Below are 15,010 nucleotides of genomic sequence, written 5' to 3'. Positions count from 1 at the left end.
AGACTCCGCTTGTTTGCTTTATGTGATCAGAGTACAACACACTTTGCAATTTAGCAGAGTGAGTCGTGTTGTTTTATCGTGCTGTTATGTGTGTGTGTGTGTGTGTGTGTGTGTGTGTGTGTGTGTGTCAAGTGTGTGCTTGTGTGTGTCCAAAGCGGCGCGCGAGTATTCGTCTCTGATTGCGATAATGATTTGTCATTTTGAGTCTTGTATTGTGTGTGTTTGAGTGTGCCCTTCTATTTTGAGGCTTTTGAATGCAGGTGTGTGTGTGTGTGTGTGTGTGTGTGTGTGTGTGTGTGTGTGTCTGAATACAATGGTGTCTATATGTGTGAGGATGTCAACGTCTGTGTTTAAAGCCATTCAAGTTTGTGTGTGTGTGGGTGAGCGTGTTTGTGTGTGTGCATATTCCAGAGCATGATTGAAAGTGGGTCTATTTCTTTTGCAGTCACTGATGTGCCCCTGTGTGTGTAATTGAAATACCTGAGCTATTGACTCTCCCTCGCCTCCAAGTCAAATAACTGCTCCAGGAGTGTGCGAGTGCACTCATTTGGAGGCTCTGGGGTAGACCAGGGCCTGTCAACCATAGAAAAAAACACACACACATATACAGACACACACACACACACACACACGTAACAGAGAGCCCTGCTGAGCCCAAACCTACACAAATACGGACATGCAGACGCACACAGGCGAAATTAGAGGCACAAAAACACACACACATACAGACATATAAACCACACAAACTGGCAAGCACTAAACACACAGAGAAACGTCTTCATCCACACACACACACACACACACACACACACACACACACACACACACACACACACACACACACGCTTCCTCTGCATGTGTCCCGTCGCTCCTCTTCCTCTCTCTGACAGCAGCGGTCCTCTGTGGTTGAACAACTCAGGCTTAGCCTCCTCCTGCCTAAATGGCTGGCTGACTGCCTGACACACTCACACACACACACACACTCACACACACACACACACACACACACACCACACACACACACACACACACACACACCACACACACACACACACACATACACCTCCGTTTCGCTGCCCCTTCACTGCTCACCCGCTCCACATACAGGATCCCGGCCGTCTGCCAGCCTGCCCTCTCCCTCTCCCTCTCCATTCATCCCATTGTCACCTCACTGTCCTCTGTCTCTGTCTTCCGGCAGGCTTCTTCAAACCCTCGCTGCTTTTTGTACATCTCTATCTTTTGTTCTCGCTTGCTTAATTCCCCCCCTCCTTTACTCTCTCTGTTTTTCTCTTATCTGCTCCCTCCTCTATACGGTTCTATCTCTCACCGTATCTCTCCATCACCCCCATCTCCACCGGCTATTCATCCCGCTGTATTGTGCGGCGTATTGTCCGTGTATAGTAGCCAGAGCTGACGTCACGCCCGCCGGTCCACAAGTCAGCGTCCGGGACCAGGGGTGCTTTCCACAGCCTCGCTGGCCGGCTCCCTGCCTCTGGCCGGCTGACTCGTTGGCCCCGCTTACTCCCTCTGGGGAATTTTAAATCCTCACTAATCGATCACCTCTTGCCAACAGAGGTGATAATGTGGCCAGACCCTAATTATATGCTGTAAATAAAGAGAGGTGCTTTGACTTCATTACTCACACAAAGGTTTCTTATCATTCAACCCCGCTCCCACCAGTGATTTTCTTTTTCTTTTTCTTTTTTTTACTATCACCATATCTCTCACCCGCCTCCTTTCCCTGCTTCTGTCTTGCTCCCCTTTTTAGCATGTGTTCTTCTCAAAGGCTAATGAAAACTCTGCAGACCTCTGGCGCTCTGATTGAGTGTGTTGGACAGTACATTAATACTGCTCTTAAGAAGAGAGGGAGAGCGAGGGAGAGAGAGAGGAAGCCAGAGGAAATGGTGTGAGGGTGTGTGGCAGGGAGGCGGTGCTGTAGAGGATAAAGGGTGGAGCGGGAGAGCGCGAATCTGGAAATTCAATTATAACTGTGCCCTGGCAGTAATTCCACTGGTGGAAATGGGACGGCGGAGCGGAGCGGAGAGAAGAGATGGATGGAGGGCGAGAGAGAGAGAGAGCGAGAGAGAGTTGAGGAACAAATGGATTCAAGTGAGCTGAGAAGTGCGACATCCGTTGTGCGCATCATTATTTCATGGTTTGTGAAAACGCGGCCTCCGCATTGAACTTAGGTGTGCGTGCGTCACACTTCACACAGCACGGCGCCATAATGGCACGTTTTCAGCCTCGCGGATGCAGAGCGTTGCCCATCCCCCCCTCGCTCTCGACATGCCACCTCGATGGCATTGGCCCTGATCTCATTAATGCAGAAACAAGGTAGCGGATCCGCTCCTGGGAGAGGGGCAGGTTCGCCTTTTGATGTGGAGCGAAGCGCCCAGAGAGTCCTGAAGGAGCCGGGGAGATTTCAAGCTACAATGGAGTCTGCTCACATGCAGTCCACGGTCGGAAAACAAAAACGAGCTCGTGTCGCAGAACGGCAGAGTCTCGTCTAGACTGGCATTTCTCACCTCCTCCTCTTCTTCTGTCCGGCTCAGTATTGCATTTCGACACTAGCTTTGGATGTCCGTCTGCACTGCTGTACATTCTGTCTCTCTCATTTAGATTTGGCCTCTCCATGGGGAAGGGACTTAGTTGGGGAATGTTTCATGTGTGCATGTGTGTGTGTTTGGTATCTTTCATATAGAGATATATATATATATATATATATATATATATATATATATATTTATATATATGTGTGTCTATACATCGTCTTAATACCCAGCGTCGAGATTGCCTTGAAACAAATTGATGAAAATGATCAATGAGGTTAAGTCCCCAGAATTGTCTCCAGCCGCCCCCGTGTGCAAACTCATTAAAAGAGTCATAAAGGCAACTAATGAAACTCATGACCGGTATCATCGCAAGCCCACTGGTGTCCTCTCGCCTTTCTCCTCTGTGAGCGAGAGAATAAAAGGCAGCTAAATTAATGTTCCCACCAATAACGTTACAAAACCACCGCCGTCCTTTAAGTAGTGTCAGTTCTCCTCTGTGTGCAGCGCCGGCTAAATTAAAGTTCAGGCCAACGCTGTTACGCAACCGCTCACTCTCTCCTCCCGTCTCTCTGTCATTCCCAGGACGACGACTCCATGTTCTTCCAGTTCGGCCCCTCCATCGAGCAGCAGGCCTCGGTCATGCTGAACATCATGGAGGAGTACGACTGGTACATCTTCTCCATCGTCACCACGTACTACCCGGGGTACCAGGACTTTGTCACCAAGGTAACGGCTCTCGGCGGAGGCGAGACGAATAATCAGGACGTGAAGGAAAATAGAAATATATTGCAGCCCTATCATGAATAAATATAGCAATTTGTTTTATTTATATAACGCTGATTAGAGACGTATTTGCTTAGCATTCAGTGGACCATATATTGGACCTCTGAACCGTTCTTTTAATCACAATTTTAAGATTTTCTCCGATGCGATAATGCAAATGCTAATGCTTTTTTAATGACTGTGGAACTATACCAAATCCATCCAGGTCCGCAGCACCATCGAGAACAGCTTCGTGGGCTGGGAGCTGGAGGAGGTCTTACTGCTGGACATGTCGGTGGATGACGGAGATTCCAAGATCCAGAACCAGCTGAAGAAGCTCCAGAGCCCCGTCATTCTTCTCTACTGCACAAAAGAGGAGGCCAACACCATCTTCGAGGTGGCACACTCTGTCGGGATCACCGGCTACGGCTACACGTGGATAGCGCCCTCGCTGGTAGCTGGAGACACTATTGCAGTGCCTGCAGAGTTCCCCACAGGTAGGACATCTGCTACAATACCAGTCCTTGAGGTGGCCTAAAACTCCTATGCATACACATAACATATTCCTGCTTTAACATTTGTTGTGTAACCATGTTTTCAAACAGAAAAGGGACAGACAGACGAACCTTTCTGTGTGTTTATTAGTCAGCTCTGTTGCACTTTTCCACGGTATTCAGAGTTAAAAATGACGATTCAGTCTTGCCTGATTCGACGGTGTCAGACGGTTTATATTTTGGGGTCCTTTCTTCCATATTCTGAGGACAGACTGGTCCAAAGTGTTTGGTGCCGTAGTGGTAATGGTACTGTCTCGCTGGAAATGGTGCAGCCCGTTCTCTGGCCACTTCCAGATACAGTGAACAAGGATGTCTCGAGTCTACTGATCCTGAAGTGCATGTTTTCATGTTTTTTTGACCTGTCTTTTGTTCGCATGGCTGGTTCTAAAGATGCCGTTCCACGTCTCCAACCGGCTCTGTCAGGTCCGCTAAATGTGGCTAAAAAAAGGAAAGGTGAGGGGACGCGTGGCACCTGCCACAGTTTTACTGACATTTAGTTTTTTGGGGTTCGGATTCAATTGTCTTTTTGGTCTGGTTTGAGTCCACCTATTGAGCATACGGGTGCTCTATGACACTGAGTTTGAATCGGGAATTGAAATTGGATCCCGTTTCTATCTGACACAATCTCAGGGTGGAAAGATGTTTGCTTGCCTTGAGCACAAATGGTAATCCCTTTGTAAGTAGAGTAATTACATTACGTGCAGCGTTTGGTTGGTTGATGTTTATCCAAATAGCGCGCCATGATCGCATGCATTTTTTACATAGGTCTGATCCCAAACCGCCAAACTGCTTCTTGAATTCTCGGTGCTATTCTCTACAGGATGACTACTTGCAGAGGGAGGTCAGCGGGGTATCAAAGAAAAGTCTATTTCCAACAAATATGCAAGAAGCTTTTCATTCGTAAGTGGAACAATGTGATCTTTTGTCTATCAAGAGTTACATTGTCTCACTTTAAGAAGGCAAAAACAGCCTTTATCATCAGCTAATGGAGACTAAGATGCAATTAAAACGTTCCACAAAAGGCCACTAAGTGGACTTTATTTTGCCAAATTACCACCCCAGAGACATAAATGAACATTTGTATTCCATCAGTGAGGATGGAGCCTGCGGTTGCAATGCTAACGGCACTAATTGCCAGCTTGGAAGCGGCAATGTCACGTTGCCTTCGTTGTGCCCATCCCCCGATCCCCGGTGGTGGTGAAGTCCTGCTGTACAGTAGCCACACCGACACGTTGAACCTGACTCTGGGCCCTTTGATGAGATGGTTATTTTCCAAATATTCAGTTTGCTATTTGGATTTTCTTCTTCTTCTGTAAGACAAAAAAAACAAACTGACCTTTCCTAATACCAAGTGAGGGGGCGTCTCTCACCGCTGCCCCATCCCTCAACACCGCTGGAGGTCATTCTAACCTTTGAAGGGCAAACGTGGAACCAAAGTGACATCCATGTTGGGGTGCATTATGTTGCTCACGCAATCTGTCAGCGACACCCGTCAGACCGCCTCATGTAACTGGACTTTCAGGACTTGGAGGCAGACAGACTCTTGTAGAAAGGCCAACGCTCAGTGGGAGTCCAAGTGATCGGGAAACCATGGAACCTTCTACGGCTTCAGTCTGTTTTACTCTTCGGTGGACAGAAAAACCTTCGAGCAGGTAGTATATTTACGCTGGACATATGAGCCTGATAATTTGTTGGGGTTTGACTTGATTTACAGTGAAGGGGAGATATTACACCGCCGTCTGTCCTCAGCAGTTTCTGGGAAATGGTTGCCAGGCGGAAACCCGAGAACGTTGTGCCGCTCAAGCGGCGTAACTCAAATTTTTTTTCATTTTTTTTCGGCTCCCTTATTGGCACCCACGGATGATTTACTCTAAATGGGAGTTGGGAGTGCGTTTTGCGAGCCCGTTTGTGCGCCCATGAGTGTGTTTAGTGTGATGTTCTGTCTGCGTGCATTTTGTCTTTTGAAATGTGCGATTTGGTTTACGATTTAATTTGGGTGAGAAAATAATGGGTGAGTGTCATGAAACGGGTTGTGTGTTGGCGCTTTCTGAGTGTGCCTCAACATCTAACGGTGGAGTGCGAGAGTGTTTACCTGGAGGCCGGGGGGGAACAAAGCCGTGAGAGTGTGAGTTTGTCAGTTCCAAATTCAGGTTACACTCTATAAAGTTTGATATATCACCAAATCCGTTATGTAAATCACACAACAACTCCGCTCTTGATTTATGTCGCCAGGGAGATAATCGTGACTAGCTCATGTACTGCCTGGATGATTACAAAGTGGAGCTGGCAGAGTGGCTGCGTTGATGGACACAAATAAACCTCTTTCAGCTGGCATTGAATTATCATGGGATTAATCTTATGGGACATAATGACGGATTGTAGGCTAAATGTCATCCACTCATTTAACGCGTGATGAATAGGATAGAGAATATGCCTATAATCTAACGTTAACAAACAACATTCACATTTATATACCATTTATATTTTGTGAGCTTAAATAAAGTGTGTTTTTAGTGTGGAAACATATACATATATATTTGATAAAACATGATTGTATGCCAGTATGCACAGACATCCTATAACGGTGCATGTAGAGTGTGAGTCAGTGTGCAGGACTGAGCCTGTGATCACAGCGCTGCTGCTGCAGGATCTGTGCTTGTCAATGCTGCCCTCTGCCAACCGCCTGAACATGAAGGTAGGGTGTTACTTAACAGCTTCAGCAGTGACTTTCTATGGAAGAAAGGACCACCTTTGGCAGAATACCGGCCGTAATTAACCTGCATGAAGATGCTGCTGTGCAAAAGCATAAGAGCATTCTATGTGTAGACATGTATTAGGCATTTAGCTGTAGCACTCAATAATTCAACAAACCGCTTATATTTCTGAGTTTCAACCAAAGCCACATGAAGCCCGCGGCGGCAGCCAACCACAGCAACTTGTGAGCTAACGCGGAGCGAACGGACACCGCGCCACAGCGTGTCCCCGATGGCGCGCCGCCGTGCGCTCTGGGTGAATCCAGCGGTCCAGGGTTCGGCAGAAGGTGCACGCGAGCTTTGCTTGCGAGGCACACTTAATAGTTTGCACCATGGGTGATAAAGAGCCTCAAATCCTCATGGGTAATTCAACTGATGCGTTCCTTAAGTGGTGCTCAAGGGAACCATCTCTCCTCCCACTCTCTCCCTTCCTTCCCTTTCCTTCTCATTTCATGCCATCCCTCGCGTCGCTGTCCTTCTCACTATTTAAGCCTCCTCTGACTCTCTCCTAACTTTCTGTTTCTTCTACTTCTTTATCTTTGTGTCTCTGCCGCTGTCTGACTTTTTCTCTCTTCTCACTCCGTCCCTCTTTTTCCTCCCCATCTCCCCCCCTCTCTCTCTCTTACTAACAGCTTTTCTGTCTCTATTCTTCCTGATCAGTTACACACTCCTGCCGCACACACTGTGCTAACGTAACCACCCAATCTGACATCACTGACAATAATAAGCTGTTTCCAAAAATACCCAGCGATACGGTAGTTCTGCTATTGCGCTCCCCAACTCAATTTGCCTGCGTTCTTCTATATGTGCAAATCTGTGACAGGGAGACAGCGTTTGCCTTCAGACCTCGTCGGCAGCCAGTTCACGGGCCAGAAAGAAGCCTGTACAGCTGCCACAGGGCTGCTCAGCTATAACTTTGCCAGTTGACACATCTGTGTTGTGACGTTAAAACACGTCCTGGGAGACGTATGAACATGTACACTTCACGCTGCAGTTCCCAAGATGGAGAAGAAAAAAATGAAAAATACACCTCACGGTGCATGCACACACACATACATATACGTCTTCCTGCAGAAGAATCGTTGCCGTCAAATAATAAAAGTGAAGTGTGCAGAAAGGAGCAAGTGACGGGAGTGAGTGAGTGAGTGTGTGAGAGTGTGTGACATTAGATGTGGTCCTGTAGGGCCTGAGCTGTCAGTGCTGAGGCCCCGCGAGGAGGGCAGGTTGCGAGGGCCGCCTGTCTATTTCTGCCCACTGACATGGTAGTGGACCGGCTGACATGTGGTCATAGTCTGTCAGACAGATGCCGGCCGACTGATGGACAGAGAGAGAGGGACAGATAAATTGACTTGAAGGCAGCGCGTGCTTCACTGAGAGCTCTGTGACCGGAAACCCAGAGGCGTCCGGCGGCTCCCAGGCGGAAATATCAGTTAGTGGCCATTTCCAGAAGTCATAGGGGCACTTGGCGCTGGGGGTTTAGATAACAGGGCTGTTGATGTGGAAGATTGCCACGTCGAATGGGTGCAAGGTTAGTTATCTCTCTCTTGCAGCTAACAGTAGAAGAGCTAAACACACCGTTTGGGCGATATGGAGAAAATCACATATCGCTGTATTATTCACCAAATACCTTGAGACTGATATTGTACGGCTGAGAGTTGGTGCTTTTACAAAAATATTTTCACAATGAGATTTATTATTTATTGAGATAAATAATCATCAGTAATGTGGATATAATGACTAAGCCTTTAAAATCAGGAGCAACACTTCACATTGCGATATTATGAAATCCAAAATCTAAGACGACATCTAGACTCATTTCACGATATCGATATATCAATATATCAATATATTGTCCAGCCCTAATTTAATCCATCCCCTTACACTCTTGTTCTCTTGTTTGGGGTTTTAGAAAGGTGATTTCTTTTTTTTAAGAAAAGAAACTACCATCCAAAAGCTTGACAGATGAAGTTACGGTTGCTGTGGTCGGACAGTTGCTGTTCAGTGTCGGGGGTTTAGCGACCGTCCATTAGTCATGCTGGGCAAACCGGGGCGAGGAGAGTAACATCTGCCTTGATGTGAACCTTGATGTGAACCTTGATGTGAACCTTGATCTGTTCTGAGCGTCTAGCTGCTCCACTGGATTTGCTAATTTGTGCTAATCGTGTAATTCCACGGTTGATTGGGTGGTCGCGACCCTAACATGTTCAAAACATTGGACCCTGTCCAATAAGGACCTGTGACCTGAAACCCAACGTGCATAAATGATTAAAAAGATTTCTTAAATGGATCCAAAACAATTAGACCCCTTGAGAGCCGAGAGAGCCCAAGGACAACCCCACCTGTTAGCTCTGTGCTGTGAAAACCTTGACAGCAGTGCTGAATGATGATTAAAAAGAGATAAACATTGCTCAGCGCTGGGCTTCACTGTGTGTCATCAATTATTGGGGACTATATGTCAGGAGTTAATCATGTTATCAATAACGGCAGTTTAATATAAATGATGCTTATTATCAAAACGCCAGCCGTGTTTGAATGGATGCGTAATAGGCTTGGTGAAAAAAGATTCGGAAACGCAATGATGTAAGTCAGGTCCTCAGCCAGCCTTTTCAGGGAAAATCAAGGTAAAAGAAAAATATCCCTCTATTCTCCATCGACTCGCTACTCATTGATAATCACGGATAATCCTCAGCAGAGAAGGACAGAGGGGTGGACGAAGGACGAAGGACGGGCATCATGGCAGACAGTGGGCTGGACGGTCTGCAGGGCACCGGGAGAGACGGGCCGAGACACACAAAGTTACAAAGTGTTGTCCATAAACAGATAGATTGTCAAAGGAGAACAGGCAGACAGCAGGACAGATAAACAGGCGTACAGAGAAGTGCAAAAGGTCAACAAACAGACAGAGCTTTAGACCGACAGATGGACAAACACAGCTAGGTGATAGACGCGTAGTCGGGCCGGATGGGAGCGCTATCGGCTCCCTGAGTCACCGCGTAGTGTGTGCTCTGTCTCTTGGAGTGTGTTCAAAACATGTACACTGTGTACTGTGTACACGCTCACAGAGTTCTCCATCCCTCCCCGCTTTAGTTTCTCTCCTTTGTCTCTCTGACTCTGCTCTTGTTCCCAAACAGACTTGCTTTTACTGATCCCTCCGTTCCTTTTCCATCTGGCCGATCATTTTCCCGCTGATCTTTCTTCTTCCCGCACCTCCTCTGATCCTTTTCTCTCTCCCTCTTCTCGCTTCCGTCCACCCAGGGCTGCTCTCCGTGTCCTACGACGAGTGGGACTACGGCCTCGAGGCCCGCGTTCGAGACGGCGTGGCCATCATCACGATGGCGACCTCCGCCATGGTGATGGACCGCGGACCTCACACCCTGCTGAAGTCCGAGTGCCACGGGGCCCCGGACAAGAAGACCCCCATCTCAGGCAACCCCAACGAAGTGCTCAGGTGAGTCAAGGACGGAGGCCTTGGACCCGTTACCAAGGAGTGGTGAACTCATGACTCCCACGACACAAGAGAAAATGAGCTGTCTAGACTCAAGTAAACAGTGCACCAAGTTAGCTGTATATCTATATAACTTCCCTTTGTTTGTAGCATTGATTTATAATGTCTTTACACACTGTCGTGGCTTTGTAGTTCTCTTTAACACGCTTCTTTGCTCACTGGCAGAGAGTTGTACGACAAGATTGATACCTCTCATGTATGTCTGAAGAATGTAAGGCTACATCCAGCAGCTGCTTAGCTTAGCTTAGCACAACGACTACAAACAGGGGACAACAGCTAGCAAAATCTGCTATGCAGCACCTCTAAAGCTCACCAATTGACACATTGTATAGAGTTGTTGTAGGCAACAGTTTCAAGAAGATGCTGCTGTGCACCAACAATAGTTTATGAACAAAGGCTGCCTTTTAAATAGGACTTTAAATGGCATCGTCAGTGTTGAAATGCAGACTTTAAAGCCGGGACAAAGTACACATGTCCGTTTAGTAGCTGTTGGCAATTAAAATAAATCTATTTATCGACCTCCAGTTAATTGGTATCTGTATATTTCACATATTAGATTGGTGGAGGGGTTATGTTGTTTGTGCAAGACCGCATTTCAAAGTTCAACTTCCTGTTGAATGCTGCCACTTGTCTGCACTTTCCCTCTGTCGGATTCTAAATCATTACAGTATCTGTTATTGTGAGAGACTCTGAGTGCACTGCAGGAATAATGTTCTTTTTGCTGCTTCGTGTGCATTAAAGCAAGCTCACTGTTTGCCCTAAAGCCACCTGCACACATCCCATGGTAGCCAGCTCTGTGGCGTACACTCTATAATACAATGTGGAGGGCACGCGTCTCTGCAGCGGTCTCATTCGTTCACAATTACACTAATGTCTCCAAATGAATGTGGCAATGATTAATGGATGCTAAAATGCCACACACACACACACACACACACACACACACACACACACACACACACACACACATGGCAGCTTTAAAAAGGCACACAGGTTCAGGTGGATGAGGCAACGACACGAGCATCCTGGCATGGACGCAGCAGATGCTGGCACACACACACACACACACACACACACACACACACACACACGCACCTTCATCCCCTGCAAACTGTGATCATCCTCCCACCCCCCCATGTAATAATACCCTTCACACACAAACACCCCTCTTCACATGCCCCCTTCCTCAGGAAAATCTGACCCCGCCCCCTCAGCTGTCCGTCTCAGCAGCAGGCCTTTTGAACTGGTTGTGAAGCGCAGCGTTCGGCGGCCGCTTTGCTCCGCGCGCTGCCTAATTGGTCCCAATGGCGTTTCAGTCGACGAACACAAGCCCCCGTCGCGCTGCGCTCCAGAGCTCAGCACAGTGTTCTATTCAGGGCCAGTTCCACCCCTCTGCCACGCTGCGTGTGTGGCTGTGTGTGTGTGTGTTTTTTTATTGTGCTAAATAGAGACCGTGAAGGCCAGATGTGTGTGTGTGGGTATCGTAGAGTTTGTGTGTGCTAAGGAGTCCTGGAGGACAGCAGTCTGGTTTCCTAATCAATGGTTTCAGGGGTTTTTGAAAAGCAGCACTCACACTCACAAACTGAAAAACATATTGAACCCTCCCGCAGTGACTCACACTTGTATTCAGACGGCCACACAAAAGTCCCTCTCTGCTCTCTCCCGTATATTTTCACTGCTGCATTCCTCCAGAAGTTTCCACACTCGCACTCGTACAAAGACGGGAGAAAGCCGACACCTAAGACGCACACCTTTTTCGGATTGCCCGTGTTGTGCGAAGGGGATGCGGATCATTTTTCCCGCTCATGCTCCGAGCTTAACTGCATCCCGCGCTGAGGCAGCAGAGCTTTGTTGTCCGCCCAAGTGAACTCTTTAGATCTCATTTCAACCCCTGTGTGCTTGTTCGCTCCTTTTCTGAAGCTTTGCATTTGTTTTACCGCTGCTCACCGCTTCGAGACAACAGTGAGAGTTTATGGCGGCTGATGCTGCCCCAGAATTCAACTCCCCTGTTCTGCTGTCGTGTGCCCTTTCTGCAGTCTTTACTCTCGACTCTGCCATTGGTCCTTTCTTTGCCTCTCCCTCCGCCTGGTTCTTCTCTCCGTCCACTCTTTCTTGCCCCGTAGTCTTTTGCTTTGTACTGCCCTGGTCTGCTTTTATTCATGCTTTGATTCCAGTGGCGGGCCGTGCGTTTTAGACATAGGCCTTCAGTGCCGTGTGTCCACGTCAGGTACGGACTGAACCCCCAAAAAAAGTGTCCCGGGAGTTACTGTCAGACCGACCCGCGCGTGTATTGAACACGTGTTCATACAGACTGTCATGTGTGGACAGCAGACGCTCACTCTGCTATACGGACGATTTTCTTGCACTATTACGGGCATTGAGGTCACACGGTGTGGACCGACCTGTGGAGCTTTTTTTACCTTATAAGCACCAAGCCCCCCACACCTATTCTCGAAAATATTTTTTTTAAACGTTTCCTTAATTATCTCCGCAACCACATGGTTGTTTAACCACAATACCGCAACCCTTGTGAGAAGCGACATACGGCCAGAGTTTTTTTTCTTTCTTTTTTCAGTGGACGCGTCTGAGTCCTTTGACGAGCGAACACTCAGTGGAGCAATCTGCAATTACGCAGATGCCTCCAACCTCGCCGTTGCTGCGTCGGACAATGCATGTTGTCCAAATCAAGCACGAGTCACATTTAGTTATAACAAAACAATCCAACAAAACCGCGGCACTGAAACACTGCAGTGCACACACAAGACATCACCGGCGCAGCTGAGCACCTTGGCGAGGGAAGAGGCGCGGGACCAGCAGCAACAACAGCACTGTGGCTTGTCCATGATTAAATACGACTGTAGATGTAAAAACAGTGACACAACCAGCATTTCACTCACCAGATGCACATAACCCTCCGTAACCCTCTGTGCGAAAGGCGTCATCAGTAAATCCACCAGCAAGGCCTGAGATTCTAGGTTCTAGGTTCCAGATTCTAGCTTCCTCTCCTTCTGCTGCCCCACTCACCAATCACAGCGCATGTCAATGGTCACGCTGGGCCACTGACCAATCATGCGTCTACGCCATTTCGCAGGCCCTGCACGTCAAAGAATAGGCCCAGCTTGTCAAACTAAAGATCTGATTTGTTGAAGTCCATGACAATCAACCACAACGTCCACTCTATGCAAAGGCTTAAACTGCTTTTTTACATAGAGACACAAGAGAAAAAAGATCTGATTGGATCATAAAATAGCTATAACTTTGTGATTCAGTTTAGGCCAGCAGTGAAGGCTTAGCTGGCCCTGACGGCCCACCACTGGTTGATTCTCTTCTGTCGAGAGCTGCTCTTTCATCTGTTCAAACCTTCTTGTCTCCTCTCCTCTCCTCTCCTCTCCTCTCCTCTCCTCTCCTCTCCTCTGCTCCTTCCCAGCCACTGGCTCCAGACCTGCAGTTTTATAATCAACTTAGCTGTGTTGATGATTAGATCAGGTGCGAGCGCTGCTAAGATCCTTTGCCCCTCGCTGCCTTAACTAAATTTGTTTGGTGATAACCTTTGTCTTCAAGTGTTCAATCAAGAGATTAGCATTTGGCCTACAGTCTATTTACCAGGGAGTGAATGACTGGCTGGTTGCCTGGCTTGCTGGCTGGTTTGGTTGGTGGGCTGGATGCCTGGCTGCCTGGTTGGTTCACTATAAGAATCAATGGGTGAATAGATGAAATATGGGTGGAAAGGGAACTAAAGAAATGCTCTTTTGTAGGGCAGGAAAACCGTACATTCAGTTGAACTCGCCAGTGGGTTCACACGGCATTAATAAATCAGATAAAGTCACAATTAGTTCTCAGCCGTCGAGAATGACGTGTAATAGCTTGAAAACCGAGCCGCGATCCCTAAAGCTCAGTTTCTGAGACGTTACTTCATCCAAATCAATTTAGGCTGCCAACTGGAATTGGTCGGACTAATCTTAAAACTACGGGAATTGGTTTAGAGCAATGGATCCCGGCATTCACAGCCCTTCATCACCATCACCTTTCATGTTCATGTGAATTCATTCCAAACTGGATATTATTTCACTGTTGATCAAGTCAAAGTGAATGGTGGATGTTAGCCAGTGGTGTGTGATAACCTCTCACGGCACCCGGAGAGGTTGGAGGAGATTTGGAAGACGTTACGTTTTTTTGCTAACTAGTTTTATGCACTTGTGTTTTTTCACATGAGTCGAGCTACTCTGCGATCTCTCCACGTACCGGCAACCGGGGATAATGTACAAGTCGCCCTGGTTGGGAGTCACTGGTTTAGAGAGTGACGTGAAAATCCCCAACTCATGAAGAACAACTATTTAACTGTGGAGCGAGCATGACTCAGGGAATGTTTGGCCTATTTTACTCGCTTCAGATTTAATCCGAGACGGAGGGGAGAGTTTTTTTATTTATATTCCAGAACAGCCGCCACGTCTGAAAATGTGGACCTTGGGAAAATCCAGATTGAGAAACACGAAGCAGGCGGCAAAGGAAGGAGGGGGAATTGCGTGTTACGGGCACATACGCTGATCAGAGCTGCTCTGCAGCTGTGCATCGCGGCCCGATGCTTCGTCTCTGGTGGGGATCGTGACTAATGGAGACGATCACACATGACTTTGTAGTTCTGATCACACGCCACATGCCTTTCAAGGTTGCAGATTACGGAAAACGGGTTGGGTCCAGTAAGGAGACGCATGGAAAAATATGTAAATCACATCTCGTTTACATTTCAGTCTGCTGTTGAACGATGAAGAATCGCTGCCTGGTCACGGCCATCTACTTGACTTTATAAGCCATACATTATGCCGATCCCCTCCGTGCTTAGCATTTCCTTGTTCAGCCCTTAGAGCTTCGCAGAATACCACAAGA

At 47.6% G+C, this 15,010-nt stretch overlaps 1 protein-coding gene across 1 annotated transcript in view; it reads left to right on the top strand.

Moving 5' to 3' along the window:
* The window catches only part of grin2ba (glutamate receptor, ionotropic, N-methyl D-aspartate 2B-a), a gene marked incomplete at both ends in the record, with an annotated part of 92,458 nt that overhangs the window by 49,391 nt on the left and 28,057 nt on the right, over positions 1 to 15,010 (top strand). The window contains 3 exons of the mRNA XM_079233367.1: positions 3,135 to 3,278; positions 3,541 to 3,811; positions 9,877 to 10,069. Coding sequence (XP_079089493.1) covers positions 3,135 to 3,278; positions 3,541 to 3,811; positions 9,877 to 10,069 — 608 coding nt within the window. The remainder of the gene's footprint in view (positions 1 to 3,134; positions 3,279 to 3,540; positions 3,812 to 9,876; positions 10,070 to 15,010) is intronic.

Source organism: Taurulus bubalis, assembly GCF_910589615.1.
Source record: "Taurulus bubalis genome assembly, chromosome: 17".
Taxonomy (NCBI): domain Eukaryota; kingdom Metazoa; phylum Chordata; class Actinopteri; order Perciformes; family Cottidae; genus Taurulus; species Taurulus bubalis.
Note: the sequence above shows the minus strand (reverse complement) of the source record. Positions and strands in the feature narration are given on the sequence as shown.